The sequence below is a fragment of the Molothrus ater genome, chromosome 10 (assembly GCF_012460135.2).
Source record: "Molothrus ater isolate BHLD 08-10-18 breed brown headed cowbird chromosome 10, BPBGC_Mater_1.1, whole genome shotgun sequence".
NCBI lineage: Eukaryota > Metazoa > Chordata > Aves > Passeriformes > Icteridae > Molothrus > Molothrus ater.
The window spans coordinates 9097630-9124594 of record NC_050487.2 but is presented as its reverse complement, the minus strand read 5'-3'; the positions used below and the strand labels follow the sequence as shown (position 1 = coordinate 9124594).

The 26965-nt window shown below is 43.8% G+C and overlaps 2 protein-coding genes across 2 annotated transcripts; one reads left to right on the top strand and one right to left on the bottom strand.

The window, feature by feature from the left end:
• Positions 1 to 2421: 2421 nt before the first annotated feature.
• CCDC195 (coiled-coil domain containing 195) lies at positions 2422 to 7487 on the top strand. Its single transcript, XM_036389126.1, has 3 exons — positions 2422 to 2703; positions 4073 to 4334; positions 7246 to 7487. The coding sequence occupies exons 1-3, from the start codon at positions 2427 to 2429 to the stop codon at positions 7376 to 7378; spliced, it is 672 nt and encodes a 223-aa protein (XP_036245019.1). The 5' UTR covers positions 2422 to 2426; the 3' UTR covers positions 7379 to 7487.
• Positions 7488 to 9141: 1654 nt separating this feature from the next.
• On the bottom strand, positions 9142 to 26530 carry LOC118690287 (guanylate cyclase soluble subunit beta-2-like). The gene is made up of 15 exons (XM_036389103.1): positions 26310 to 26530; positions 25233 to 25327; positions 24879 to 25039; positions 24371 to 24470; positions 23027 to 23247; positions 22833 to 22938; positions 21061 to 21164; positions 19348 to 19564; positions 17467 to 17787; positions 16599 to 16747; positions 14255 to 14401; positions 13816 to 13970; positions 12159 to 12373; positions 11948 to 12070; positions 9142 to 11237 (listed from the first exon to the last, which is right to left on the bottom strand). The coding sequence occupies exons 1-15, from the start codon at positions 26507 to 26509 to the stop codon at positions 11086 to 11088; spliced, it is 2466 nt and encodes an 821-aa protein (XP_036244996.1). The 5' UTR covers positions 26510 to 26530; the 3' UTR covers positions 9142 to 11085.
• Positions 26531 to 26965: the final 435 nt, after the last annotated feature.

The window sequence follows — 26965 nt, the reverse complement described above, 5'->3', positions numbered from 1 at the left end:
GCTGCTGCATGTCACCCTGCACACACACACACACACACACACACACAGAGCTGCTTCTGCATGTCACCCTGCACACACACACAGAGCTGCTGCTGCATGTCACCTTGCACACACACACACACAGAGCTGCTGCATGTCACCCTGCTGGGCAGGGGCAGAACAACGAGCTGAGCTCCCCATGCTTTGGAAGAAGATGCTCCACAAGGTTTCTGTGTTTGGTTTGCAGGTTTTCTGCTGCAGAAATTTGGTATGCAGTTTGTACAGTGCACTGAGACAGAGCACATGCACCAGCAGCCATACAGAGATATTGCTATGGGGCTCCTAGCAAGAACTTTGGATATGACTGAGGGTGAAAACAATTTTTCCTGGGTCCATATCCTGCCAAGGATAACTTGCTGAAGCATCTCAGGTGTGAGAAATTGCCCCTTCTGTTAAAGCTGAGGTGTTTTATAGCAAACCCCACACAGTTAGAGGTGTCTGCAGTAGGCTCAGGCAGGCACACTGAAGATGCACTCACCAAAATCTGCAGCCTGCAAGTGTGCCATGGCTAAGAGGCACCCAGCATGCTTCCCTCCATGGCACACAGAGCAGCAGCATCCAGGGTAAGCACACGTCTTGGACCCCTCTGAATTTACAAAAAACAATGTTGGGTGCGTGGAGCTCTTTCTGCTTTCAGGGAACACACTGGTCAGCCCAGTGGCAAAGGGACAGCTTTGCCAGGTTTTCACTGTCCAAAACTCCTGAGTCATCCCATCTTTCAGCAGGGGCAGCTGTACAGGGCTACAAGACAAAAGTCATTTGCTCAGATGCTTCTGGTACATCAAAAGGTCTGTGCCTGCTCCAGTCTTGTTCCAGAGGAGCAGCAGGCATGGGATGAGAGGAGATAGCTGCAGCTACAGCTGGGGTAAGCTAATTGCTGAGCTGGTCACTGTCCCCTGCCCAGCCACACCTGCCAGCTGCAGGGTCAGCAGCATTGCTATAATTACACATGGGTGCTGTCACTGCTCAGTGCCTGATCTGCTTGCTGGAGAAATAGGCCCATAATGCTCCCTACACGTTATCCCAGCACAGGGGCACCTGTGCTGCTATTTAGGCCTGGGTGCAGACCCAAGAAAAATGCATGGGTGCTGTGGGCTGCATCTGCAGCCTGAGAACTCACGTTCCTTTCACCTCTCTGCCTGCAGACTGAACCATGCAGAGCCCTCTGGAGAGGCTCCCAGGAGGTGACAGCAGGGCTGATGCTGGCCAGCAGCACCTCCCCATAGACCCACAGCCCTTCTGACACCTCTGGAAAAACAAAGACTGAGTCATCTCATGTTTGAAGTATCTCACAACAGTTTTCCTTTCTTCCCTCACCCTCCAGCAGCAGAGTGGGGAAATGCACACAGATGAAATGGTTTTTTTCCTCTCTGTTATTCCTGAGTCACTGTTGAGCTATTGGGAAATGAAGGACCTCAAAGCAGAAGGTGTGTTAAATTGCTTCCCTGCTGACTTTCTGGCATTCTCAGCTCTGTATTTTGAAGTAGGTCTTGGGGAATGGGAAGACTGCTCCACAGGTTTCTGCATCTTACTGCCAGAAGAAAGACAGCTTTAGGGACTAGATGATGACAGAAATGCAGGGGGATTGTGTTTCTCTTGCTAATGCAAGAATCATGCCCGGTCTGTCTCTTGTTACTCTCCTGGGTGCTGGTGCCAAAGCTCCACTCCAGTGACTCTCCCTGGGTGCCCACAGAGGGCCCAGGCCCTGCTGCAGCCTTCCAGGAGAGTTTTGGTGTTCCTGCTGTCCATCACAGCTGCTGGCACGTGCTGTTAATAGCAGAGCTCTTACACCGTATCAGCTTTCATTTCGAAATTTAATTTTCCTGAGAGAAATTACTAATTCTGGAATTGGAATTCCAGATACACTGAGCAAAAAAGTTTAAATCACCCTGTGCTAGGGAAGAGATGAATTGCTGTCCAGCAAAGTTGAGGTGTTTTGTAGCAAACCCCACACAGTTAGAGGTGTCTGCAGTAGGCTCAGGCAGGCTCACTGAGGATGCACCCACCAAAATCTGCAGCCTGCAAGTGTGCCATGGCTGGGGCACCCAGCATGGTTCCCTGCAGCATCCCGGAGCTGGCAGGGTAAGCACACGCCTTGGACCCCACTGAGTTTACAAAAAATCCTCTCTCTCTGTGCCATGGAGATGACCACTGGGCTTTTTGGGCAGACCAAAGGAAATGAGAAGCCCGAGGGGCGGGCGGGTTTCTGCTGGGGCTGACCGAGATTTGTGCGGCGGGAGGGGCCATCTCTGCCCTGAAACGCGAGCCCCACATGAATAAATGATGGCCATGCCTTGGCAGCTCGGTCCAGCCCCCCAGGGCCGGGATCTGACCCGCGCTGCGCCGGGGCTTTAAGGGCAGGGTCCGCCCGGGCCGGGCAGGGGAGCATGGAGGGGAACCCGCACCTGCTGCAGCTCATCCGCAAGATGCGCTCCCAAATCAACAAGCTGGAGAGGGAAAACAGGGCCCTGAAGGGAGAGCTGCGGGGCTGCGGGCACGCAGCGCTGCCGGCACCGGGAGATGCGAGCGGCGGTGCGGGGAGCTGGGAGCCCGCCCGTGGTGCCGAGGGACCGGCGGCATCCCCGGCATCCCCAGCATCCTCGGCATCCCCAGCATCCCTGCAGGGAGGCGCCGCGGCCGCTCCAGCGCCCAGGGAGCAGACAGGTACCGGCGAGGGGGCTGTGCTGGCGCTGCCCGGGCGGGATGTGCCCGCAGGGAAGGGGGATGAGCTGCCAGCTGCCTTCTGGTTGACTCCATGGAAGAGCCCTGGCCCCATTCTGTGCTCACAGCAAACCCACAGCACTGCGTGCCTGGCTCTGTGGGCTTTGCAGGGTGCATCCCTCCCAGCTGAGCTCAGTGGAGCATTTTACTGCTGCTCAAACAAAGGATTCAACTCAAAGAGTTTGGTTTGCTTAAGCAGAATTTGACTTTCTGCTTCAGGTTTTCACAGGCATGGAGTCTCCTCTCCATGCCTGTCCCCTCTCTGTTCCAGGCAGAAAAGGGCCAACACTCGTAACCATGCCATAACCCATCCTGCCTTAGTCAAAGATGAGGAAAATGCTACAAAAAATAACAGGTTGGCTGCATACATCATGCCAGATGCGCAGTTTATTTTTGCAGACAACGCAGTTTGTTCTTGTTGAGGCAGAGAGGGGTCAATATATAGGAATACATTCTCTTCACAACTTTATCAGAGGGGAAAAATGGAAATGTTCCTCAGTTATAGAAGTCTGGTTGGGACTTCTGGAGGAATTAATGAAGCAGGAATCAGAGCAAAATGTGGCTTGGTGAGAAGTATTGGAGAAATGGCCCTGCAAGTTTTCATGGAGACAAATCTGTGTGAAGGAAGAAGATGAGAGGCTGAGCAGCACGGGTGGATTTCCATGCAGCCAGAGGGGTGCTCTGATGAGCAGTGCTTGCTGCCAATCCCACTGACCCCGTGGCCAGGTTACCAGCCTGAAGGGGCTGCTGGTGGCTAGGGATGTCATCAGTTTGGGAGCAGCTCCATGGCCTTTTGGCAAGGGGAAAGCTATGAAAAGTGCTTTCTAACCCTGTGGATCTTCCTCTCCAGCTGCTTTCTAGGGCAAAGGGTTTGTCTGGCATCCTCTGTCTGGCATCCTCTGCTTCTCAGCTTCACCACATACAAAATGGTTTTGAGCCCCAAAAAAGTGATTAAAAATAGAATGGTAGATCATTTGGAGTTGGAAGGGACCTTAAATATCATCTAGTTCAAACACTCCTGCTATTGGCAGGGACACCTTCCACCAGACCAACCTGCTCAAAGACCCATCCATCCTGGCCTTGAACACTTCCAGGGATGAGGCATCCACAGCTTCTCTGGGCAACCTGTGCCAGTGCCTCACCTGCTGAACTCTCATGTCCCCTCTTTTAGCTGAGAACTGTTCCCCCTTGTTCTAGCACTATCTGCACACATGAAGTCACTCTTCAAAAATACATTGAGGAAATCTGAATTGTCATTATTATTAATCGTATTAATATTGTTTGTATCTCTGCTTTTTTCTCTGCTCCTCAGATACTGCCATGACTGTGAGACGCTACCCCACTGCCTCCCCAGCTCCTGCTCCTTCCAGCACCAGGTCCCACCGGGCTGGCAGGGAGCCTCCCAGCATGGGGCTCCTGGAGGTGCCAGGCAGTGCCCAGCCTCCAGCCCCTCCTGCTGCAGCACAGCTCGGCAGGGAGCAGGAGGAAGGGCCTGGGAAATCACCAGCCAGCTGTGTCTCCTGCAGCCAGCCCAGCAGCGTGCAGCTGTTTCAGGAGCGTGTCTACAGGTGCCAGTAGGTTTGGTTTGCCTCCACAGCACCACCTGCCTGGGCTGGCCACGGGTTTCACCTCATTAGATATATGGATTTTGCTCTGGGTTTTAGTATGCTATCAGCAAAACAGTTGTTTGAATGTGGATGGGCCCTGAGCAGACTGGAGACCTCTTTTGAGGGAGTTGTGCTCCCCCCTGCACTGCATGAGGTTTGGCAGTGGGAGCTGGTTAAATTTGTCATGGAAAGGAGAGGCTGAGGGAGAGAGAAGGGGGTTGAAATCTTTGCTCTCTTAAAGCCAGGCAGAGTTTTTCAGATTGATGTGATGTTCTGACAAGCTAAGCTTGAAAGGGATTTTTAAACTTTGAACAAAAAGTACAGAAATACTAAGGAACTCTGCACTGTACCTTTAGAAGTGTGATTGCTGTGGCTCATGGATTTAGATGTATTGTATCATATTTCCCCTGTAACTGAAGCATTACAAGTTAATGTTTTCAGCCTCGAAAAAAGTAGCCTGAATTAAGTGAAATGGCTGCTGGACCAGCCCTGAGTGTCTCTGCTCATTGATGAGAAGCTTTCCATCACAGGACAAGAACCACAGGTAGAACCAGCAGCAGTGGGACTGTGATGTACGATAGCCCAGCCACATCCTGTAGCTGGTACATCCACCTTGGGAATTCATGCTGATTCCTGGGTTCAGCCCAATCATGCTGGGCTCAGAAGGGCAATCATCCAAATACCCTCAAAGCAGGTGTTTGAGCAGGGAGAAGCCCAAGGCTCTGCCTGCCTGCCCCTGCATGTGCTGGGACAGGACTCCAGTGGCCACCCTGGGGCTGACACTGTGGCTGTGTCACCTGTGTGGAGGTGCCCGTGCATGGCACAACAGCTTTAGCTCTGTCCCCCTAAATCCTCAGAGCAGACCAGTGCCCAGCCCCTTGCACTCCCTGTGCAAAGCTGATTTGGGGGCCAGCTCCTCTCTGAGAGGCTGCAGGGGACAGCAAGGTCAAGCTTTCAGAGGCACCTGGGTCTTCCTGTAAGGACATTTCAGGGTCAGGCGTTTTACAGCAGTTGGACACCTAAATTTAGTCCCTGGCAGGGAACTGGTATCGCTTTGCAAATCACCCTGACCCTGTAACTCTGGGTTTCTGTGCATGCCCTGCTGGCTCTGGGTGCACATGGACACTTTGGGGGTTGTGGGGGTCCCAGTTGTGGGTTTCCCTGGGTCTGGATTGAAGGCACTTGAGACAGTAATTCATGTTCAGACTCAGGTGTTTATTATTTCTCATCAGTAAAACAGTCTCACTGCTGTGAGTTTGGCAGCTTTTCATTAGAAGGCACAAAATGGCCAACAGTCTCTTGTTCCAAGGTCTTTTAAGACTAAACTCTCCAATTAAGAACTGACACCTGGATTATTTTCCCTTTTAACCCAATAACTGATCCCAAAGAGCTCCAATGCAGACTTTTCTGCCCAATTACAAAATGCCACCCAAACCCATGAAGAAGAAGGAAGAAGAAGCAACCCAGGACCACACCCTGTGCCCTCTATCTTGCTGCCACCCACAACACACTAAAAATCCCAAAACCTAAATTTCTTACAAAGTGATACACCTGTACTGCTCTCTACAATTTATTTCACACTTTTGTGGATTCTAGTTTATCCTGAAGTCTGGAAACTTTCTCCACGAATGAGGGTCAAAGTCAGTGCTCCCCTGAGGGTCAGGGCACCCCAGAGCAGACAGAAATATCCCAGTGCCCTGGGTTTCCACAGGGGCTTTGCCCTGGAGCCAGCTCATGTGGGAGGTGTGCGTGCAGGCAAGCACGGGCAGGCCTGGGATGGCAATGGCAAATCCTGCTGCTGGCTCACGAGGGGAAAGAGCTTTCAGAGCAGCCAAAGCTGCAGCCCAGATCTGTTCCATGGAGTGCCTGGGGAGCTGCTGGGTGCCCCGTGACCAGAGGCAGCAGTGATGGTTTGATGGCTGCCCTTGGAGCTGCCTTGTCAGCCTGAGCAGTGGCTCAGGGCACTCCCTGCTTCCTGCAGGAGGAGAAGGGGCTGTGGGAAGAGTTTCTCACCTCACCCCCTCAGCAGGCTGGGTGGTACCCTGAAACACAAAGCTTTGTGTTTCTTACACCCAAAAAAGCCACCTAGAATGCTTTATGGTCTTAGTGGGGGATGCTTCCATTATATACTCAAATGTCTGACACAGACACCCATCGCAGCTTTTCACCAGTAAGGTAATTTCCAGCAATTAGTTCAGCAAGCTTATTAAGCTTAATTTTTTACAAGGATGAATTTCAGCATGCTGCTTCATGTTGGGTTTTCCTATTCTTAGTTTATTGTAGCTTCCTCACATTTTGCTCCAAAGCTATAATCCTGTATGTGATGTGAATATTTTTGCCTTAAAATTAACTCTCTAGAAGTATCACCTTGAATTTTTATAGAGTGCCATTGCACCCAAGTAATAAAAAACCAGCACTGCTAACAGATCATCTCTAATTTGCACGTCTAAAATATTTTAATTCAGATATGCTAAAGTATTATTTCTACCAAAGGATTCCCACTGTGTTTGGTGAATGAAAAAACCCCATTAAATATTTAAATCCAGGATAAGAGTGGCTGAGAACTCTTTTCAGAGCCATTATACTAAAATTACTGAAGGGTCTCTGTGGGTGCACATGCACCCCCAGGGTTCTGTGCACACACAGCTTTGCACACACAGGTCAGGGAGATGTGAGACTCGATGGAAAAAGGCAGATGCTTCCAGCAGAGAGCACCGTGCCTGGTCCTTTGGGATGGCCATGTGATGCATGAAATCCTGCAAGAGTTGAAAGCATTTACTTTTTCCTCAGTCAGGCTGGTGTTTTGGTTGGTTTTTTTTTATTATTTTCTCTGCATGTTTTATACATTTGTCATAATGATTTCTCTTTTTTTCTCCAGGGGTAAAGTGAAGGCTGTGAGTTTCCTCTTACCAACAGATATGTCATCATTTGCTGAAAAGCAAGGCTCTCTCAAAAGCCCACAGAATCAGAGCACGAAACAACTGATGACCATCACTGAAAAGGATATGTGAGCTGGTGAATTTTTAAAGGCCCATTGATTCCTGAGATCAATTGCCCTTAAATGATAGCTGAGTGTCAGGTTCCTCTCCTGCAAATCGTTTTGGCAGGATGCCCACAGAGCATCACCCAGCCGTGGTTTGGGTCACTGGCCTGGTGTTCAGCATGGAAATGGAACCACAACCAAGCAGCTGGAATCCCAGACACTGGGATGGCACCACACAAAGCAAAGGTGCCTCCACACAGTGCTCCTGTGCAATGCATTCAAGGACCCCTTACCTCAGGACTGATGAGAACAGGGTGCTGAAGCCAGGTTTGGTGTGTTTGTCACAAAAAGCGGAAACTGTGTCACCATTTGTGTTTGCTGATTCCCTTGACAGAAAGGTGTCTGATGCAAATGACAAAATAAGAACTATCAAAGAGCCTGGGAGGTTTTCTCTGTAGATAAAACTTTGAGACTTCACTAATACAGCAAAGTTAAGGAGATATTACAGAGTCAGGTAATGTTGCCCTGAATTTCTGTAAAGCTTGGCAATGAGTTTATGTCCTTTGGGGGTTCACTTCTAACAGAGCACAGGGCAAAGTGCTTATTGGTATGAAAATATGACGACAAATCTTCTCACATGGTGTGCTCATCCAGCTGGAGACTGAAGGCTGGACACCAAGTCAAAATAGGAAGAACTCTGAATATCAGAATTTTTTAGGAATGGCTTCTCAGCACAGCGCAGACCAAAAACCATTGGTCTGAGCAAGCAAGTATAACAAAACTGTGAGACAGAACTACAGACAGCTTGCAAAAAATTAGCAGTGCTTGTTAGTCTAATCACATAAGTGAAGATATCATTGCATGTGTTTATTTTGATTACAACTATTTATGGAATCAAAATACTGCACACTGCTATTTTTTTCTGTACAGGAAGCACTGATGATTGAATATTGTATGAAGAATACATGAATAGTAGATGTTTGTACAGATCACTTTAAGGAAGATTTTCATCTCATTGTCTCCTCTTAAAGTATTGAGTTTTCTAAGGGGGAAGCAGAGACTTAGTAGGAAAAAAAACCCTCTGGAATTTCCATGATGTTGTCTACTTCTATGAAATTGTGTGTTTCCTTTTTCATTTGGAATTTCACCATAGTTTTTTATATTCAAGTGTGGTTTTAATATATTCTCACTACTGAAGTAATAATTTCAATTTTTCACTGCTATTTTATTTGTGCATTTTTATGTTCAGCTTGGATCCATACAGAGTTGCATTGTAATGTCAGAAGTAATGAATTAATGCAAACAAGGTTCCAGTTTGGAAAGTTTACTAAACAGCCCATTTTAGAAGGCTTTACAGGGAAGTGCTTTATAAATGTTTTAAGGAAAGCATCATTTGTGGGAATTAAACACTGCATATGTGTTCAATTAAGCATCTAAATCCAGTTGTTTTCCCTCAGGAAAGTAACAAAAGTCTTTGAAAAATCTGGCCCCCGGACCTTTAAGGTACCTAAACTTTTACAGTTAGGGTTTTAACACCAGATTTAATGGGATTTGGGAATCCATATGCTTTAGGAAGCTTTCAAAAGTTTCAACTTCTAATTTCTCTAAGCCTCAGTTTCCATGAAGCAGTGGTGGGAATTTCTTTCTCCCACCCTTTTTGTGTCAATTCACTGTAGATATGTGACTGACACAAAGACTGAGCACTTTTGTAGGCCTAGAGGAAAAGGGAGAATAGAAAAGGTGGAAGGGAAAAGAGGGACAGGAATCAAAGGAATCACTGACAAAAGGCAGTTGGTATATTAATGAAAAGATTTATTTTTGAATTATATTTTTGCAGTCTTTAGAAGTGCCTACAGATTTAAGAACACATGATGATGCACAGGCACATTCATGTTTAGAAGCAGCTGTGCAGATTTGACCCAGCTCTGCACCTCAAGGAGAACCAGATTGTAGCAGATGCCACAGAGAAACCACTGAGCACACCATTTTTACCACAGGACAGCATGAAGTAACTTACCATGGAGCACTTACTGGCAATTAAAACATTCCAACATTAAACACCCATAGATTGTTCAGAGCAAGAAGGGCAGGCTTGAGCAAAGCAAGTGTTCAATGGATCTCTTCTGGAGGAAGCTAAGCCAGAGCCTGTGCTTGTGAGGTGCTCCAAAAGCTAACAGGTGTTCATTGCATGGGACCACACCTGGCAAACCCCTGGAACACCTCTTTAGTGGAGAACAGCACCAATGGTTTCACTCTGTGCATCCTCCTCTGCTGGAATAATTGCACTAATTGCTGCTGCAGACTGAGCTGCCCAGCTCCTGTCTCAGAGATTTGGAAAAAAAAAAAAACTCTAACCAGGTGAAATTTCATCTGGCTATACTATAAAGATGAGGAGATGCCTTTCATCAGTCTTTGCTCTCTGTCTGGTGTTTAAAGAGCCTTGCTCCTCCTGCAGACACAGAGGTGGAAATGTGATGCTCCAGACTGCCAGAGAGGAGTAACTTTATCACCTTGTCCAGTGAGTTCCAGCCCAGAGTTCACATTGGTCTCATGCCTGCATCCTTAGTCGATGAATCCACAGCCAAAGGTAATAAATCAGTGTGCAGGGCACATCTTCTGTCAAAGTCACCCACTTAGTCCAAGCTCCATTTATAGGAGTGAGAGCACAATTTATGATGCACCAAATTGTCTACAACCTTTATATCCATTGTATTTTTGCTCCTCTCTTTGAAATCCCTGACAAATGAGCTTCAATTTTTCTCTCCTGTTTCTGATCAGACCTAATCTAAGAATATGTCAGCATGGAAGTATTTCAGTTGAGCAGCCTCTGATACCAGGTAATGTTGATCTCTAATGCTGTTGTTTTCAATGATGCTAGCAACATTAATTCCAGCACTGACAGTCTCCTCCTGCAGTCCAGAATCTTTGTTGTTTTGGGGCTTTGTTTTGGTCTAGCTGGGGTGAAAAAATGAGAAATAAACTTGAAACTTATTTGAAGATCTCAGGTAGGTTGTAGGCCTTGAACAGTCCTTCAGTGTTGTGACAAATCTGATGCTTTGTAACTCCAGCATTTCCATGTCCTTCTATGCACAGTATGTATGGCTGGCTCAGAGATCACAGGTGCTCTTTTCTACTGTTGGCTGCTATCAAGTACATGTTATTCTCTCTTCAGGATGCAAAAAATACAGGTTGTTTTAGATCTATTCTGCACTTCTACTTCATAATGCCTTGACCCAACCAAAGATTTGTCAGGAAATTAAGCTGTTATTGCAGTTAAAACATAGGAGGAATGCTGCTAACCTTACATGGGGAAGTTGTTGGCTGTGCTGGAGTCAAGACAGATGGTCACTTCAGGGAATGTTTCTTTTATGGCAAGTGCTCATTTGAGTAGGAATATTTCTAGCTGGATGAGTCACCTCTTTCTCGATTGCTGCATCAGATACCAACACATGATTTTTACATGAGGATATTCAAAGATGTGGCACAGGCTGAAAATGCATCTTCAAAGCATCCTGCAAGGATTTCTTTCTCTACTGGAAATATTATATGGCCCATGTAAATGGATTAAAAAAATTTCCTCCACTGTTTTATTTTTACTGAAAACTGTGATGAAATATCTTTTTACTTTTTTTTTTTTACAAAATCATGTGGTACTCATATACAAAATCAGTCCCATAACAGCAAAATGCACAAAATCATAATAAAATTTCTCTGTTTAATGTAAAAGTAAGAAACTTAGAGTAAAGTGCAAAAATTGGAGCGAACATTTCTATTCTGTGGCTCTTCAGCAGCAGGTTTGACTCTCCCCTGGTTTGGAGGACGAGGACCATCATCTGCATGCTGGTTGCCATGGAGACTCCCATCGCTTTTGGAATCACAAGTTTTGCCTGAAAGGAAACACTCCTGCACTGTGAGTTTTGAAGGACCAGAGAGGTTTCTGTTTGTCAGCACACCACATACGAGATTAACCACCACATCTAAGCAGGTGGGAGGGAAGGCAGTAAAATATTTTCTAGTAATTAGGGACAACATATTTAGTCTGTTTAAAATCCACAAAGCACATAAATAGAACTACAAGACTTGCTGCATTAGATTAGGTTGTTATGGCATCAAATCTGTTATCTCAGTATCAGCTACTTCAAAGGAGAATGAACTTTGGTCACAGAACATGAGCATGGCAATAAATCCTCCTGACTCCTGCAGCAGGCAGGACTGAGGTCTCTCTTGAGTTGGCAAGGCTGCCCCATAACTACATCTTTCCTAGGAAAAGCTGTGTACATGAACAGTTCATGGGTCTGCCCTGTGAAGAGCTGTCTAATGTTTATCCATTCTATTTGCACTCCCAGAGGGGTTCTGGGGTTTGGCAGCTCTGCCAGCTTCTCTCTCACTAATGCCAACCAACACCTGGGATTGCTCCAGAGGTGAAAGTTGTCTGGCCCTAACGATTGTGCAGAAGGGTAATGTGTAAATGTTAGCATGAATTTCTGGCTTGACAAAACTATGGTTATTTAGAAGATGAATATGAAGTACTTGCAAGATTAAGCCTCAGTTACTTCCTAGCTCTGTGGTCTTTGTGAGATGGTAACTAAATAACTACCTGTTAAACCTCCAGCTTTCATCTGATTCCTTCTTTTGAGGCTGTTTTGGGCATCTGTGGGGCCATCAACATACTTCATTGCAACAGTTGGGGTCTGGTCCTTCTTTTGCTGAGTCTGAGTAGCTGAAAGAAGAATACAAAAGGACATTTAATTGGATTGTATTATCGTTCATTTGTTCAAGGAGGAAAATATGTGTTGAGCTGACTCTACCTGGCTGATGAGAACTTGGTATAGTTTCAGTCTTGCCTTCTGGAAAGGACTGAACAGATTCATGGCCAGAATCTAAATCTTTCATTGGCCTTCCCATGATCTCATTCTCAGTTGCAGATTTATTTCTAATGAGGAAGTATGTGTGCATTTTCCCTTTGCCTTTTACTTCTATTTCTCCTCTTTCAGAAATCTCAAAATTCTTGTATTTTAGGCACCTAAAGTATCAGAAGCAAAATGACACGTGAAAATTCAAGACAAGTAAAAATGACACTGATGATTTCAAAGAGCTGAGTGATCAAATCACAACAGTCTTGGGAAAAGAGTCTCAATTTGTGAACAACTGAGGATTTGTTTCAACTGTTTATTCAAGCCTGCTGTGCTTTCATAGCATTACACATACAGCCTGATCAAAAACTAATGGATTATATAGTCAAATACTTCAGTAGGCTGGAGGGTTCTTATTTACCAGTAAATAGAAATGAAGCACTGAGGCAGCCAATATCAGCTAGACAGAATTATCCCCAGTCATTCCATCAGAGAAGGCAATCAGGTCTGTCAAGCATGATTGACTCATTTATTTTACATCCAGACTTGCTATTCCCAATTGCCTTTTTCATGTATCCAGAAATGGCCATTTGATTTTCTCTGGGACTGGCATGAGGCTGATCAGCCTGCAGTTTCACCATGTCCCCTTGCCATTTTTCCATACAGCTGTAGCTTTTCTCAGCTGCTCCAGTGCTGACAGCCAGCAGTGCCACCACCCAGCTCTCATTACCTCAGATCCCTTCTGCTCCTGTGCATTTCTGTAGATTGAGATCTCTCAAAAGACCCCTGCTCTGATCCTCTTCCAGTACTCATAGTTCACCTACTCCTTGAACCCTCACTCTTGATGCAGGGACCTTGAAGATCTCATCAGTGAAGGCCAAAGCAAGAGAGGCCTTGAGTAACTCAGCCTTTCTTCAGGACACTGTCACTAAATCACCTGCCACAGCAGGTCCATGTTTCTATTCTAACATTGCAGAGCTCCTTTGACTGCCTTTGAACTTTGTTTGCCATTTCAATGCCAGCTGAGCTCTCATTTTCCCAACATCATTCCTGTGTGCCCAGACAATGTTGTTGTACTCCTTCCTTTGTAGTTTGTCTTTGCTTCCACTCTGGCATACAGATTTTATGCATACGTAAAGTTCTTGGAAATGCAGTATTAATTTTTATCAAACATGAGTTTCTGGAAAGTAAATTGAAGCATGAAGAGGATAGCTGTTTATGAAGTTAGTCCTTAGTAAGTGTAAATGAAATTGTTTCACTACAAATTATGGTGTTCAATCAGAGAGATTTTAAACCTTTTGTTATTAAATATTCTAGATGTTCTGTCTTTCTAGCACCTACATCAATTTATCAGTATTTCCAAATAAGTTATCACTTTCTTTTTTTTTTTAATATTTTGCTGTCTAGCATGGAGACTCTCAAACCTCTGCTTCCATATGTAAGAATATTTGGAATAAGTAGGAAAAACGTAAGGTTCTTTACAAGCAGTGACTTCCCTTTACAAGCTGCTAAAAGGAGTGACTAAGCACCATCTCCACTGAAAGGTGCAGTGCCAGGGCAGTGGATTTGAGCATGGATTTGAGCAGGTGAGGTTTCCCTCAGGGTCACTCACTGGTAGGCACTGGAGCTCAGGTGGATTTTGCTGGGGACGCCGTGGCTCTCCATGCGGGAGGCGATGTTCACCGTGTCTCCAAACAAGCAGTAACGAGGCATCTTTTCTCCCACAACCCCCGCCAGGACAGGACCTGTATGGATCCCAACTCGAATCTTTACAAAGATAAAACACCCCCCAAAAATGTCACTTGTTATTTAACATCTTTCTTAACGCTGTGCAGACACCGAAAAGTTCATCTCAACACGACACTGGGTGCCAGTATGATATCAAATATGCACAGGGACAGGCTCCTCATGGAAATGTGCCCTCATGGGCCTTGCCCCAAGCCAAAGAGGAGTCAGAAGCAGCTCTTTGAGCTGCTGCTGCAATACATTAAGCAGAAGCTCAGCACAAGAAGCAGACAGGGAGACACACATGCACCTTTGTGTTGACTTACTTGGATAGGATTTCCAGAAACTGGGTTCTGTACTCCTTTGGCTGCCATTATCATGCCCAAGGCAAAATTAGCAACTCTCTCTGCGTGAGTGGGCACAGGCACAGGGACCCCCCCCACCACCATGTAGGCGTCTCCAATCGTCTCCACCTTTAATTGAGAGGGACAAGCACATGAGCACACCAGGTGCATCTCACTCAGGTTTCTGTTCTGCTCTTCAGGGCTCTTCTCATCTGCACCAACTCCCCCTTTCTCTTAAAAGATGCTTCCAATCACTGAAAAGCTTTAGCACACATGAGTTTCCTTGAGATGGAGATTCTCTCCTTCACTCCACACTAAAAATTCCATGGCATTGTGTCCCTGCTCACTTGAGCCACTTTAGATATCAGAGTGAGAGACCCCAAGGAGAAAGGGCTGCTGTGCCAGTGCCAGGCTGTTTGCCTTCCTCCTTCCCTGGGGATATGCAACGAGCTGGCCTGAGGCACAGCCTCCTGAGCCAGAGGTTACCTGATAGATGAGTGCTGTTAATTAGCTCTAATTCACAATTAGTGCTAAAAGTGCATTTCTTGTTTGAGAGAGATTTATTTTTTAAAAGTCACAATACAGCGAGGGAGCCCATTCACTGTCGATTATGATTAAGGGATTCACACAAAATTAAGGAACCTCCAGTCTCAAGGATCTCACAGAACAGAGTGTGAGCTAAACAGTTTGGGAGCATCCTTCCCTACAACCAGCTGTTTTCCCACAACAGCTGCAGTCTCTGAGACAAATGCTGAAGGATTTGTCCTCCTTCAGGCACCCAATCTCCCTGAAATTAATGCTAAAGTACCTGAGAAATACTTTGGATTTTGTTCCTGTAACAGAAATTTTGCTAGGAATAGAGCAGACCTGTTTAAAAAAGAGAATTCTTAAATGTTCCACTGTAAAAGCCTGTTACATGGTAATGACATTTTCTAAACTGTTCTTATGAGGTTTCACTGGCCCATTTATCATCCATAAAAAAGAGATCTTTTAGATTAGACTAATCTGCTTTCTTAAAAATTAACACCAATGGGAGAGTGGAAACATAATTTAATATTTGGGTTTGTTCATTAACAGTGACTTAAAACAGTCCCTCACTTCAATCTCAAAGAATGTGTTCCTGTCCATGCCTTCTATCAGACAGCCAAACCCACAGTGATGCCAGTAATTTTCTGTAACAAATTAAAAACAACTGTAAAAAGCTACTAATGCAAATAGATACCCTAATTATTTTTCAGCCATAGCAGAAGATTTAATTTAACAAGACTTATTCATAACTTCTGATGTTTATAAGCTTGGGCCAAGTTTGTTTGATCAATGTCACTATTTCATTGCTTTCCCAATTCCCTGCAATAGTAATCTCATCCTTGCTCTCTGTACCCCAGTAACTGCCTTCAATATTAATAGGAGTTATATACAGGCTTCAAAAGGACATTATTATAGTGACAGATCATTTACTTTTGATGGATGATTTAGATGGAATATGATGTTAATTCATCCTGAAATCCATGGGCCATGTCCTGGATTCTTCAATTATTGAATACAGATTCCTTGCCAAGGAAGAAATGCTTCTGATTTCCCAGTACAATTTATTGTGGGATGAACTGCAAATCTTGCCTGAGCAAAGAATAAATGAGATTTGGATTTCACCCTTTACTATTTCTGCCTTCCTAAATATTTAATGAGCTGAGGACAGACAGAAACTTAGGAACTGTTCTTCAGCACATCAAATCTGGTACCTCTGGAAGTGTTGATAGCACTATTATTGTAGGCCAGCCAGGGCTCTGATCTTTCCAGCACAGTTTGAAGACCACATGCACCCTCTAGGTCTAATTGATGCTCTGTGGGGGTTTGCAGGAGAGGATACCACTGCTGAAGATCTCCATGAAACAGAAGTCTACCCATTGTCTGGGTATTGTCTAAAATGCTATTTCCCACCAAAAGAGACAATGATAAAGTGACCTATTTAGAAGACGTACAAATAAAAGAACTAGACAAATTATTCATCTTGGATAGGCATTTGAGAAAGGAGGGAGAGAGAAATATATATGAAAGGAGAGCGATTCTGTTATTTGCATTGTGGAAAGAGTCCTTAGCCTATGATAGAAGTTGTGTTCCTGTCCAATAATGTGCACTTCTTCCTGTTTTTCAGTTTGTGTGGCCACTACAAATAGGTAATATTTTATGGTTTATCCAACAATTATGCTGTGGTGAAGAGGATTTAAGTACTTTAAAACAAAACAAAGAAAAAACAAAACAACAAAAACCCAAACAAACAAAAAAAGCCCAGCAAAACTTTCTGCAGCTTTTTTTGATCAGTACCTACCTTGTACACATCATGCACTGTGGTCAGTCTGTCAAACCTCAGGTACATTGAATTTAACATGAGAACTATCTGAATAGGCTCACACTGGGCACAAATGTTGGTAAAGGTCACCACATCACTGAACAATATAGTGCACTCCTTGAACTCTCCTGTGGGCACAAAGAGCAGTGGTGTTTGTCATGGCTGCACAGTCACAGGATCTTTTTGAGGCTTGCTTGTAAAGATCATTCTATGGCCTCTCAGTTGTAATAACCTCACCCAGGTACTGAGATGAAGGAGAGGTGTCAGAGTAAGAATGTATCAATACAGGGTAATTGCACATCTCAAACAACCCAAACATCTGAATGCACCATTTAGAGGAAACACTTAACTCTTTATCTCTGATTTCATATATGTGCTTACTAAAGGGAATTTAGGCATATTATTGCTACCCTTAATAACAATGGGAATCATCATGATCCTACATTTATAAATAGCATAAAGGTACTAAGAGAATTTTCTAGCAAAGTCCTCTTTCTTTACTCCCTTCACTCCTGAGCCCTCGTTTTCCTGTATATTCATGTTAAAACCAAAATCTCAGATTACTGCTGAAACACTGAATTTTGTTCACTGAATGGGCAGCACTACCACCTTTCACCACCTTAGAAACAATTTTGGCAAAGAGCTTCCAAAGCTTTCTTTGAAAGAACAGCCTAATTTTTATTATCAGTGAAATTAAGGGTCTGTGATCATCCTCCTACACATGGATGTCATCAAGTAGAGAATGGACCCCAATGCAGTGGCAAAGGGGCTGTGCCAGCACCCCAGTCTCTCTATCCCCATCCCCATTGTACAAATCACACAGCCCAAATGCACCCTGTTCATTCACCTGCCTCAACTCTCTTCCCCTCTTTCAGCTGGTTGGCCACGTGCTGGGGCAGCATGGCATAGAGCAGAGCTTCAGTCTTCTTCTTCTCCTCCTCCAGGTGCTTGGACAGGATCCTCAGCTCCTCCTTCTTCCTCTCCAGCTGGCTGGAGAGCTCCATCTCTGCCAGTCTCTGCTGGTTGAGGAGAATCAGGTCCCTGGTGACATCGTGGGGCGCGATGTCCGCGATGTGCATCTGCCGCTCCTCCAGCTCGTGCAGCGTGCGCAGCAGGGGCGAGCACAGGTACAGCATGCACTGCAGGGGCTCCATCCACATCATCTGCCCTGGGGGAAACAGGGGTGGCAAGGCTTTTCAGCAGGGTGGCCTTTCACAGGGTGCTCTGCATTACTGCTGGTAGTGCTAGGGGATGAGCTCTAAGGTCGGGGGGTTTCTGTAGGGTCTGAATGATCACAGGAATTTATTTCCTAGGAATTCGAGGTGAACTTGCTGAGAGGAGCCACACTGGGCAAACAAAATTTTGGAACCCAGGAAGCAGTCACTCCCTCAGGTGTTGCAGGGGCTGGGCAGAGCCCAACCAGGATTCAATTCCCTCCTTCTCATGAGGAACCCCAGTGCTCACAACATCTCCCCTCTCCTTTCTGCTCCTCTCTGCATTTTCCCCTCCTCTCCTCCTAATTCTCAGGCTGTTCCCAAAGCCAGTCAGTCAGAATCATGCGCAGGGGAACTGAGACTCACGGTGATTAAGCAAAACATTTGAAGTTTAATTTCACAGTGCATAGTATGTGTCCCGGTAAAGTCAGTGGCACTTTCCTCCCTGGAAATTGGAGCTTTCAGTTACTGACATAATCTAAATAAGCAGTAACAAAAATGCCTGAAAGGTAAAAGGGATTTTTGGTGGGGAATCTAGTTTTTTGAGTTTTGGTTGAGGTATTATTATTATTACTATTGTTGTTGTTGTTGTTGTTGCCATCTTACTTCATAAGTATCGTTGTTTTCTAAACAACAATCTAGAAATTCCTATTTCTTTCTTTCTCCTTCACATCATCCCCAGGGCTACTGGATGAACAGCTTTAAAACTAAGAGGATTGAAACATCAGAAATACATGTGAACTAACCCCTAGAACATAAGAGAAAGTATAATTGTACTCATGACTGGTCAAAGTTCCTTGTTTTGGTAGCATTACTTTTTTCAAGGTTGTCCCTAAACCCTCAATCTTTTTCTGAATCCCAGGAAAACAAGATTTGACACTCATTACATCAAGGTGAAAGGAGACAAGAGAAAATTAGGTCATATAGCATAGCTCATAAAAGAAAAACTGAAGTCACAGAACAATTAAACCAAATGCCACTATAGTTAATTACACCAAGCAGAGGATCATCCCAAATTCAGTCCTCTCAGTAAAAATAAAGAAAATACAGTATCTTTTTTGCTGGGATAATTTTAACTGGTAAACTCTCTTACGTGGCTTTGGGGGGGTGTGTGAAGACAGAACCTGAAAATGTGCCACAAAAAATAAAAGCACAGGGAACTAATCTATTTTTAATCACATTGGAAACCCAGCCAGTAGCAAATAACTCCCCTCAAAGGCATAAATTAAGAACAAACCATGTATCTACATGTGGGTTTTGCAGCATCAGAAAAATCACCATGTTTCTAAGCCTTTCAAATAGGAGCAGAGTCGTTGCTTCTGAGTGAAAGCCTTCAAAATCTGGTGAGGTGATAGCAGAATTTGTGTACAAGCATCTACTGCTTGTCTAAACAGAACCATCTAATCTCCTCACTGGCCAAAGGCTATTTCTAGGAGTGGAGTGAGGTCAGGAGTGCACCTCAGCCTGATTCCTGATTTAATATCAGCACTTAGGCTACTCAAACACTGAAGTACCTCTCAGCTCTAGCATTGGCCGCTCTTTCCATGACTCAGGCATCATCTCTCTTCTAGTCTGGAACACAAATTGGCTGTTGATGAATTTCTGAATGCTGGAGATGGTGAAGGGCACTTCTGGGTGAACGATCCTGAAATACTGATCCAAGCAGATGCCCATGGTCTGAAGGCCAGGTACAATCTTTTGAATGCTCACCCCAGCTTGCTTCACTTTGAGCTTAAAAAGAAAACATGGACAAATGTTACAATTCATGTCCCTTTGGATTCAGACCAAGCAATTGTTCATAACATTTCCAGACTTAGCCTTTCTAGAGCACATGGCTTATTTCTGGGCAAAGTTTCTATCTTGTCAGTGTAGTGCTACACAGCCCTGAATGCATCCCCTTCATAGCAAGACAAAGCCCCAAGAAAGGCATGCTGTTATTAAGATGCTCCTCCCTGTCAATTGTGAAAATCCCCCAAAGATACCTGCTATTATCCCTGCTTGCATTTCTGTAGGCCTCACAAACAGCCTTACAGGAGAAAATTTGAGAATTTTGCAGGAGAAAATTTGAGATACTGGAGTGCCTTGTATTCCAAAATGAAAATAACTGTGGCATAAAATGCCTTGGCAAATATTAATTTTCTAATAGATGCCATGGGTTACTTTCTCTTAAGGAAGTGTAAAGGTTCAGTCATTTTCCTTTACTCTGCTGACCATACATGAGCTCTTAAATTCTGCAGAAACATTCTTCTCTGCTTGTCATTGGTTATTGAAGCTCTGACCTGGCTACCAGTAGTGGGTGTAGGACTTTTCTTCTTTGCACACTAGTAATTTTATTAAATTATGCATACTGGCCTTCTTTTTAGGCCAGTAAAAGAAAGGTTTAGGTTTAAGGTTAAAGGTTTAAGAGTCTGTATTTTGGCTGACATGGGCAGTGGCATGAAGCAGATTATGTGTTCTGCTATCTCGATCAGCACAATGCCAAAACATGTTCCTTGAGGGAAATGTATTCAGGGTTCTTCTGCTGTCCCATCCTCAGCTTCTCCTTTCTTTGCTCCTGTTTAAGCCAACATTCTCTCCACAGGGTTCAGAGCAGGAGGAGCTGTACCTTGGTGGGAACCCAGGTGAGCAGCCAGAGGACAGCCCTGCCAAGGGGCTGCAGAGGGGGTGAGCACAGCAGAGGAGACTCAATGCTGCCCCAGAAGGTACAGAGATTTTGGGGTCCCAGAGGGGCTGCCTGGTGCAGGAGGTGGCTGGGCTTTCCCAGCAGAAGCAGGTAGGAGCAGACTCAGCAAGCACATGGAGCCTCAGCTGCCAGCAAAGCCCTCCCAGCCGTGGGACAGATCAGTAACTGGGAGGAGAGAGGGAAACTGTAAATGCAAAGGCATTTTAAAGGATGGGACATGGCTCTGGTGTATGCAGGGACAGGAAGGTGACCAGAAACCTCAAAAAATTCTGCTCACTATTTGGTGACAGATAGACTGCTGCAATAAACCTTGCTAGCATATCTGCAGATGTTTCAGACATGGGAAACTCAATGAATTCAAAGGAGATTCCTATCTGCAGTGCTAGAGAGCATGTCTCTGTACAGAGTATTTCTGCAAATCCTGTGAGTGAGTGTACACTGCACACAGAGCACGTGCAGCAGGGAACTGTAGGACAGTCTAAACAAAGGGAAATTACTCTGAGGTTTATGCAAACTAAGAGCCCTGCCCACATGCTTGTCCTACCTCTTTGTCAAAAACCATATGAAAAGGAAGTCCATTGCAAAATGTTTTTGTGTCAATCCAGAGGCTCTTGGGATAAACAGGATCAAATCCTCTCAGGAGCTTACCTGTGGTGAGATAAATGTGTTGTTTTAAAATCAGGCTGCACTTCATAAAACCAATCAGCATGACTTTTTATCCCTCAGTGAGACAGGACCCTGTATCATAGTGAGTGAAGACAAAGTAAAGAGTGTGTGGGCCCAGAAATGTGCCCCCATCTGTGCTAAATGCTCTGCAGTGTAATCCACAGCTGATCAGCAACTAATCTGAGTCGGCTGAGTGTTTAAAACTTAAGCACACAAAAAACATAGAGCACTAGATGCATGAAATTAGATTGAAAAAATAAAAACAGATGAACAACTAGATGTTATTTCTCTATGAATCTGCAGATGCCATAGCAATATAACACAGGCACATCCCATAAAAACGTGCACAGAAGTGGATTTAATACACTTTGCCAGTGGATTTAATACACTTTGCCAGCTACTAAGGAACACTAAGAGAAAAATACCTAGTGTGATCTGAGTTTTAATCTCCTGTACAATAAACCATATGTACAATGTCCATAGCACAGAGATAGAATTACTGTTTGGTTTCTAGTTTACTTACCCTGAAATTTTTTACAGAATGGTCACAAATCTACAGAGTAGTTTGTGCTTACTAGCAGATATTTTTGTAAAAGGAATACAGTGGGTAAAATATCAAAAGAGCTCATCTTTTGAGTGAGGCACCCAAAACCCTTGATCTTCATGGCATATACTTGGATTCCCAGTAACCCAGCAGAATCAAAAAGATGATTGCTTCCAGTGATCTCTTTCCCCCTGAAGGTGGCTATGACAGTTACTCCAGTAAGTTCTGCTGAGAACAAATGTTCAAGTCACTCAGGAAATTGGTGCAAATTATTGCAAACCTAGAACCTAGCTTTTAGACCTCTTACTGCTTCAGGGGAAGTCAGTGTGGGATTTTAATTTATCAAAGTTTGGCTCTTGATAACTCCCACTTATTCCTAAAGAATTATATTTTTTTATTAATAATGCTAGTCTAAAATTTTATTTTGAATATATATTCATTTCTTACTTAGTATATCTGCCCTTGTAATGCATGTGACACTGCACCAGGTGATACCAGGTTCAATTTTTCACTCATCCCAGAATGCAGGCATCTTGGCAGTGCTGAGCTAGATTCTCATTCCTTTTGGGGAATCAAAAGATCCTAACTGAAAAATTCTTTCCATTTTATAAACATAAATAAACATCTAATACATAGAGGCAAGAACAGAGATTTAGAGATTAGCAGTAGACTTTTGGTAGTGGAGGATGTAATTTGGCTTTCAAAATTTACTACAGTTGATAATTTTGGAAAGGAGTAGTATCTACCAAGCTAAAAAACACACTTTTAAATTCAGCATCCTAAACCGAGTGACATAAGAATGAAGAATCAAATTCACCACACAATGGCATTTTACAGAAGAACACTTTTCAGATGAAAGCCCTGTTTAAGAGACAAAAGTGACAGGTCATATTCCACTTAAGTATCTGTCATTACTAAGCATGGTTATTATCTGCAATTTTCTTTGATCATCAATGTCAAACTGAAAGAAACTTAACCAGAAACATTTTGAAAAGTTGCAGAGGAAATATAAATGGTAACTTCAAAATGGATGGGTGGGTGGGGATGGGGACTTTCTAGCTGAAGAGACTCAAATGATGATGAGCTCCCTCTGAATGATCTCTCACCTTTTCCTAATGTGATTATTCCTCTTAATGTTTTCCAGTGACTTTTTTTAACAGGACAAACAGAGTTTCCTCTGTCTCCATTTGCATTCTTGGCTCTTTCAAGGTCCTGTTGAAATAAATCCAAAGGGAAATTCAAGGGTGTTTTTATTTTAAATATATTTCAGTAACATGGTGATAATGAATATTAAAAATACCTCTTTATTCAGTTGGTTCTCAATTTGTTTTTCAGAGTCAGCAAGACATTGAGATGAGGAAGAAAATTCATTTCTTTCCTTGCACGGAAATAGAGGGTTTTGAGTGACAAGAAAAACAATATGTTCCTTTTTCCCAGTTCTTTCTTCTTCTTCTGTTTGATTGACTATTTTCATTGAAATCTCAATGTTAAAAAAATCCAGGGCTGCTGCACCGATGATTCCTGAAGGGGAAACAAAAGACAAGGTATTGCCAAGAACAAAACCTTTTAAATTCCCCTTTTAGAGGGCCCCCAGTGGAATTTCACTGTTTCAGAAATCACTTTCCCAAAGAACTCTGGAAGAAGAAAGCAACATGTGTCGTCCTTGCTGCAGCTGCCATGATGAGAGTATGCTCCTAGGAGGTCAGCTTCAAAGTTGCTGCTGCTTTTGCCTTGGCTGAGGATAAATGCTGGTTTTCACCAGGAGCAGCTCAGCAGGATATCTGAAGAATGTGTTCAAGTAGCCATAGAGCAAAAATATGAATTCCCATCAACCCAAAGAATGCAGGGAGTCTAAAGAGATTGTGCTATACAATCTATTTCAGTCATTGAAGAGTACTGTACTTTGAAAGGAAGGAAATATCTTTCATGCAGATGCACAATGAGTTCTCTCATTTCTGGTCAGGTATTAGGCAAAATACTGGACATCAAAATTACATCAAAAGCTCTGTCTGAAATTACAAATAATTCTGTGCTTTCAATATCAAATAAGTTTTGACAACAAGGGAAGTTTTGATGAACTTCTAAATTCACCATCATTTATGAAAGAAATGAATATGGTCATCTCTTACAGACCTAGAGCTCTCTAATGCTTGCACAAGCACAGCTCTGGAGATGCTGATAAATGCTGGTAAAAGATTCAGTTTGGAGCAGGGTCCAGTAGGAGTTTCACAGATTGGATGTACTACAGGGTGGATGAATGTCTTCAACTCAACTGGAATTTCTACTTCACGGGAATTTATAAAGCACGAGCCACAGAGAATTAGTAAACAGTTAGACACAACACACACCATGAACTTGACTTCTTCTTCCAGGGAGGAAATTCTATAGCAAGAATGGACTTTTATGGCCTGGGTTGTCATACCCAAAATTTCATCAACTTTTGATGAAATTTACTGGGAGCTAGGAGGGATCAGGCATTAGGGAAATACTGAGTTCAGAGTCTGGACACTGAAGTCTACCAGGCTTCAACTCCATGGCCTGGCCTCAGCTGAAAAAAGGTACTGAACTCTGAGTGCACCTGCAAATATATGATTACCCTGTATGTATATTGCACTGATCTGTACTCTGCATTAAGTCTCATTACCTGGCACAATATGGCACAGACCTCTTCTGTCTGAATAGTAATGTAAATGCATTGACCCATCTTCATTCTTTTCTACTCTAAAAGATGGTGCATTCATCTCCTGAGGAAAAAAAACAAAACCAAACCTCAGCATCTTTTTTTCTGGAAAAGTCTACTTTTTCAGAAAGTAGACTGATGAATTTTACTAGTACAAAAGCATCTCATGCCTTTATAACATAAACTGTAATATAAATAAGCTAAAAACCAGAAAATTAAATATTCTCACCTGTGAAGAAGAATCTGCTATGCATTAGAGCAAATGTAGTAAATAATACCTATGTTGAGGACTATTCAAAACCAATAATTTTTAGAAATTATCCTAACATTTGGAGTAATCTGTTTCAGAACATAGCAGAAGAGAACATGCTTTGGTGATTATTTATTCACACCTATGAGATGCTGTTCCTTGTGTTATGCACTCTGGCAGTCCATCCATCCATACCTGCTCAGCAGTTACTATCAGACTTGCCTGGTAAGAAAGGGACAGGTAGCTGTGCAGTGCATCCAGGTTCTCTATGAACTCATAGAGATTTCCACCCAGTGTCCTCAGCATGTGGTCGTAGCCTGAGCGCTTACAGAATTCAAAGAAATACTTTCCAAACTCCCTCAGAACAATGTCAGCAGGGACACCTGGCAAAATAAAGATACCTTAAGGAATAAGAAGGGTTTGGAAGTTCTTGCAATGCTGTCAGGTGGATTAAGACTGAAGGCAGAAAATTTGCAACAGAGGGAAGGCATTCCCAAGGGCACAGGAGACAAAAGCTGGGCTGCAGTCTCAGGCCTGACCCAGGCTGATCCATTTTTGAGGCATGCTAACACATACCTAATACTTTGCAGGCTTTGTCGACAAGCTGCATTGTGATCTCATCTTTGTAAACCTCAAAAGTCAAGAAAGAATCCTGGACTCCAGCCTGCAGCCTACAACAGAGAAGACAATATCCTTGTCTCAGCAGTGCTGTGAATACAACATGCTTGGGTGACCCAACTGGCATGTCTTAAGGACTGTTTGCTGTGAATGCACTCCTCAACCTCCCTCAAGCATTGTATTGGAACACACCACTTCACCTAATGATGTAAGTTTAATATTAAAGTGCTTTAAATTAATTAAATTGCTTTAACATGGCTGAATGGTGGTGTCCACCTCACCATTTCTGCTATTTCACATTATGGTATTACAGTAAACTCTTTCAAGGATTAGGACATCATACTGTGGGGTGCTAGAGCAAGTGGAGTCTTAGTTTGTCTTCTGGTCTACTGGTTTGTTGTTTCATGTGGACACAATAGCCACAATAGCTCTTGGGGCTCCCCAAACCTGCTGATTTTTTTTATATTGGCTTCAATGGATGATAATATATCATGGATGGATTATATGGCATCGAAGTATCATTTATGTATTTTGGAAATCCATATAGCTCATAAAAGACAAAAAAAGACAAAACCAGAGATGATAACAAGGCCAGATTGAATGGGACTTTGAGCAATCTGGACTAGTGGCAGGTTCCCTGCTCATGGCAAGGGGATTGGAACCAGATGATCTATGATTCTATGATTTAGCTGCTTTTCTGAGTACTGGAATTAAACTGACTTTATATTAAGGATGACATCTTTTTAGTGTAATTACTTCTCAATATTGTCATGTGAGTCAGCAAGTCTATTGCAAAATTGTCTATAAGACTAAATGTCATCTTTAATTATCTGATATGACAAATTAATTGGGACAAATTAGTATCAGAGGATGAAGTGTTACAAGGCAAGAAACTCTTGCTTTTGCCCTTTTAGTTAATCCTAATTACTACTTGAGATACATCAGCTACCATTTACCAATAAGAAATTATATCCCCTGCTGCTGAATTCCTGAGCACCTTCTTTCAATGCACTACATTTATTGGGAACACATTACCTTAATTTTTCCCATGTTTCTTCACCATACTTTTCAACCACCAAAGACTTCAGGCACGTGTTTATAAATCCATACTGCAAAAGCAAATATATGAACATGGAAAAGATGTACTGGTTTTTCAAATGCTGCCCCAACACTCCACCTTTTTGTATTTCAGATTCCTTTGCTAATTTTATATTGCAAGAGAAGTAATAATGCATGACGGCCTAAAGAGAAAGTAATGTTGGACAGCCATTATATCTCTCAGTAAACAGCGCAGCGTTTCTCTCAGCGTTTCACAAGCACTCAGCCCGGGAGAGCACGCACTCAGCGGTGTTTCGCAGGCAAGGGCCGAGGCCGGGCCGGCCGGGGGTGCCCTGTGTGGCTGCGGCTGGAGCTGGGAGCTGCGGCCGGGGCACAGCATCCCTGTATGGACACAGCATCCCTGTATGGACACAGCATCCCGGCATGGACACAGCATCCCGGCATGGACACAGCATCCTGGCATGGACACAGCATCCCGGCACAGACACAGCATCCCTGTATGGACACAGCATCCCGGCATGGACACAGCACCCCGGCATGGGCACAGCATCCCTGTATGGACACAGCATCCCGGCATGGACACAGCATCCCGGCATGGACACAGCATCCTGGCACAGACACAGCATCCCTGT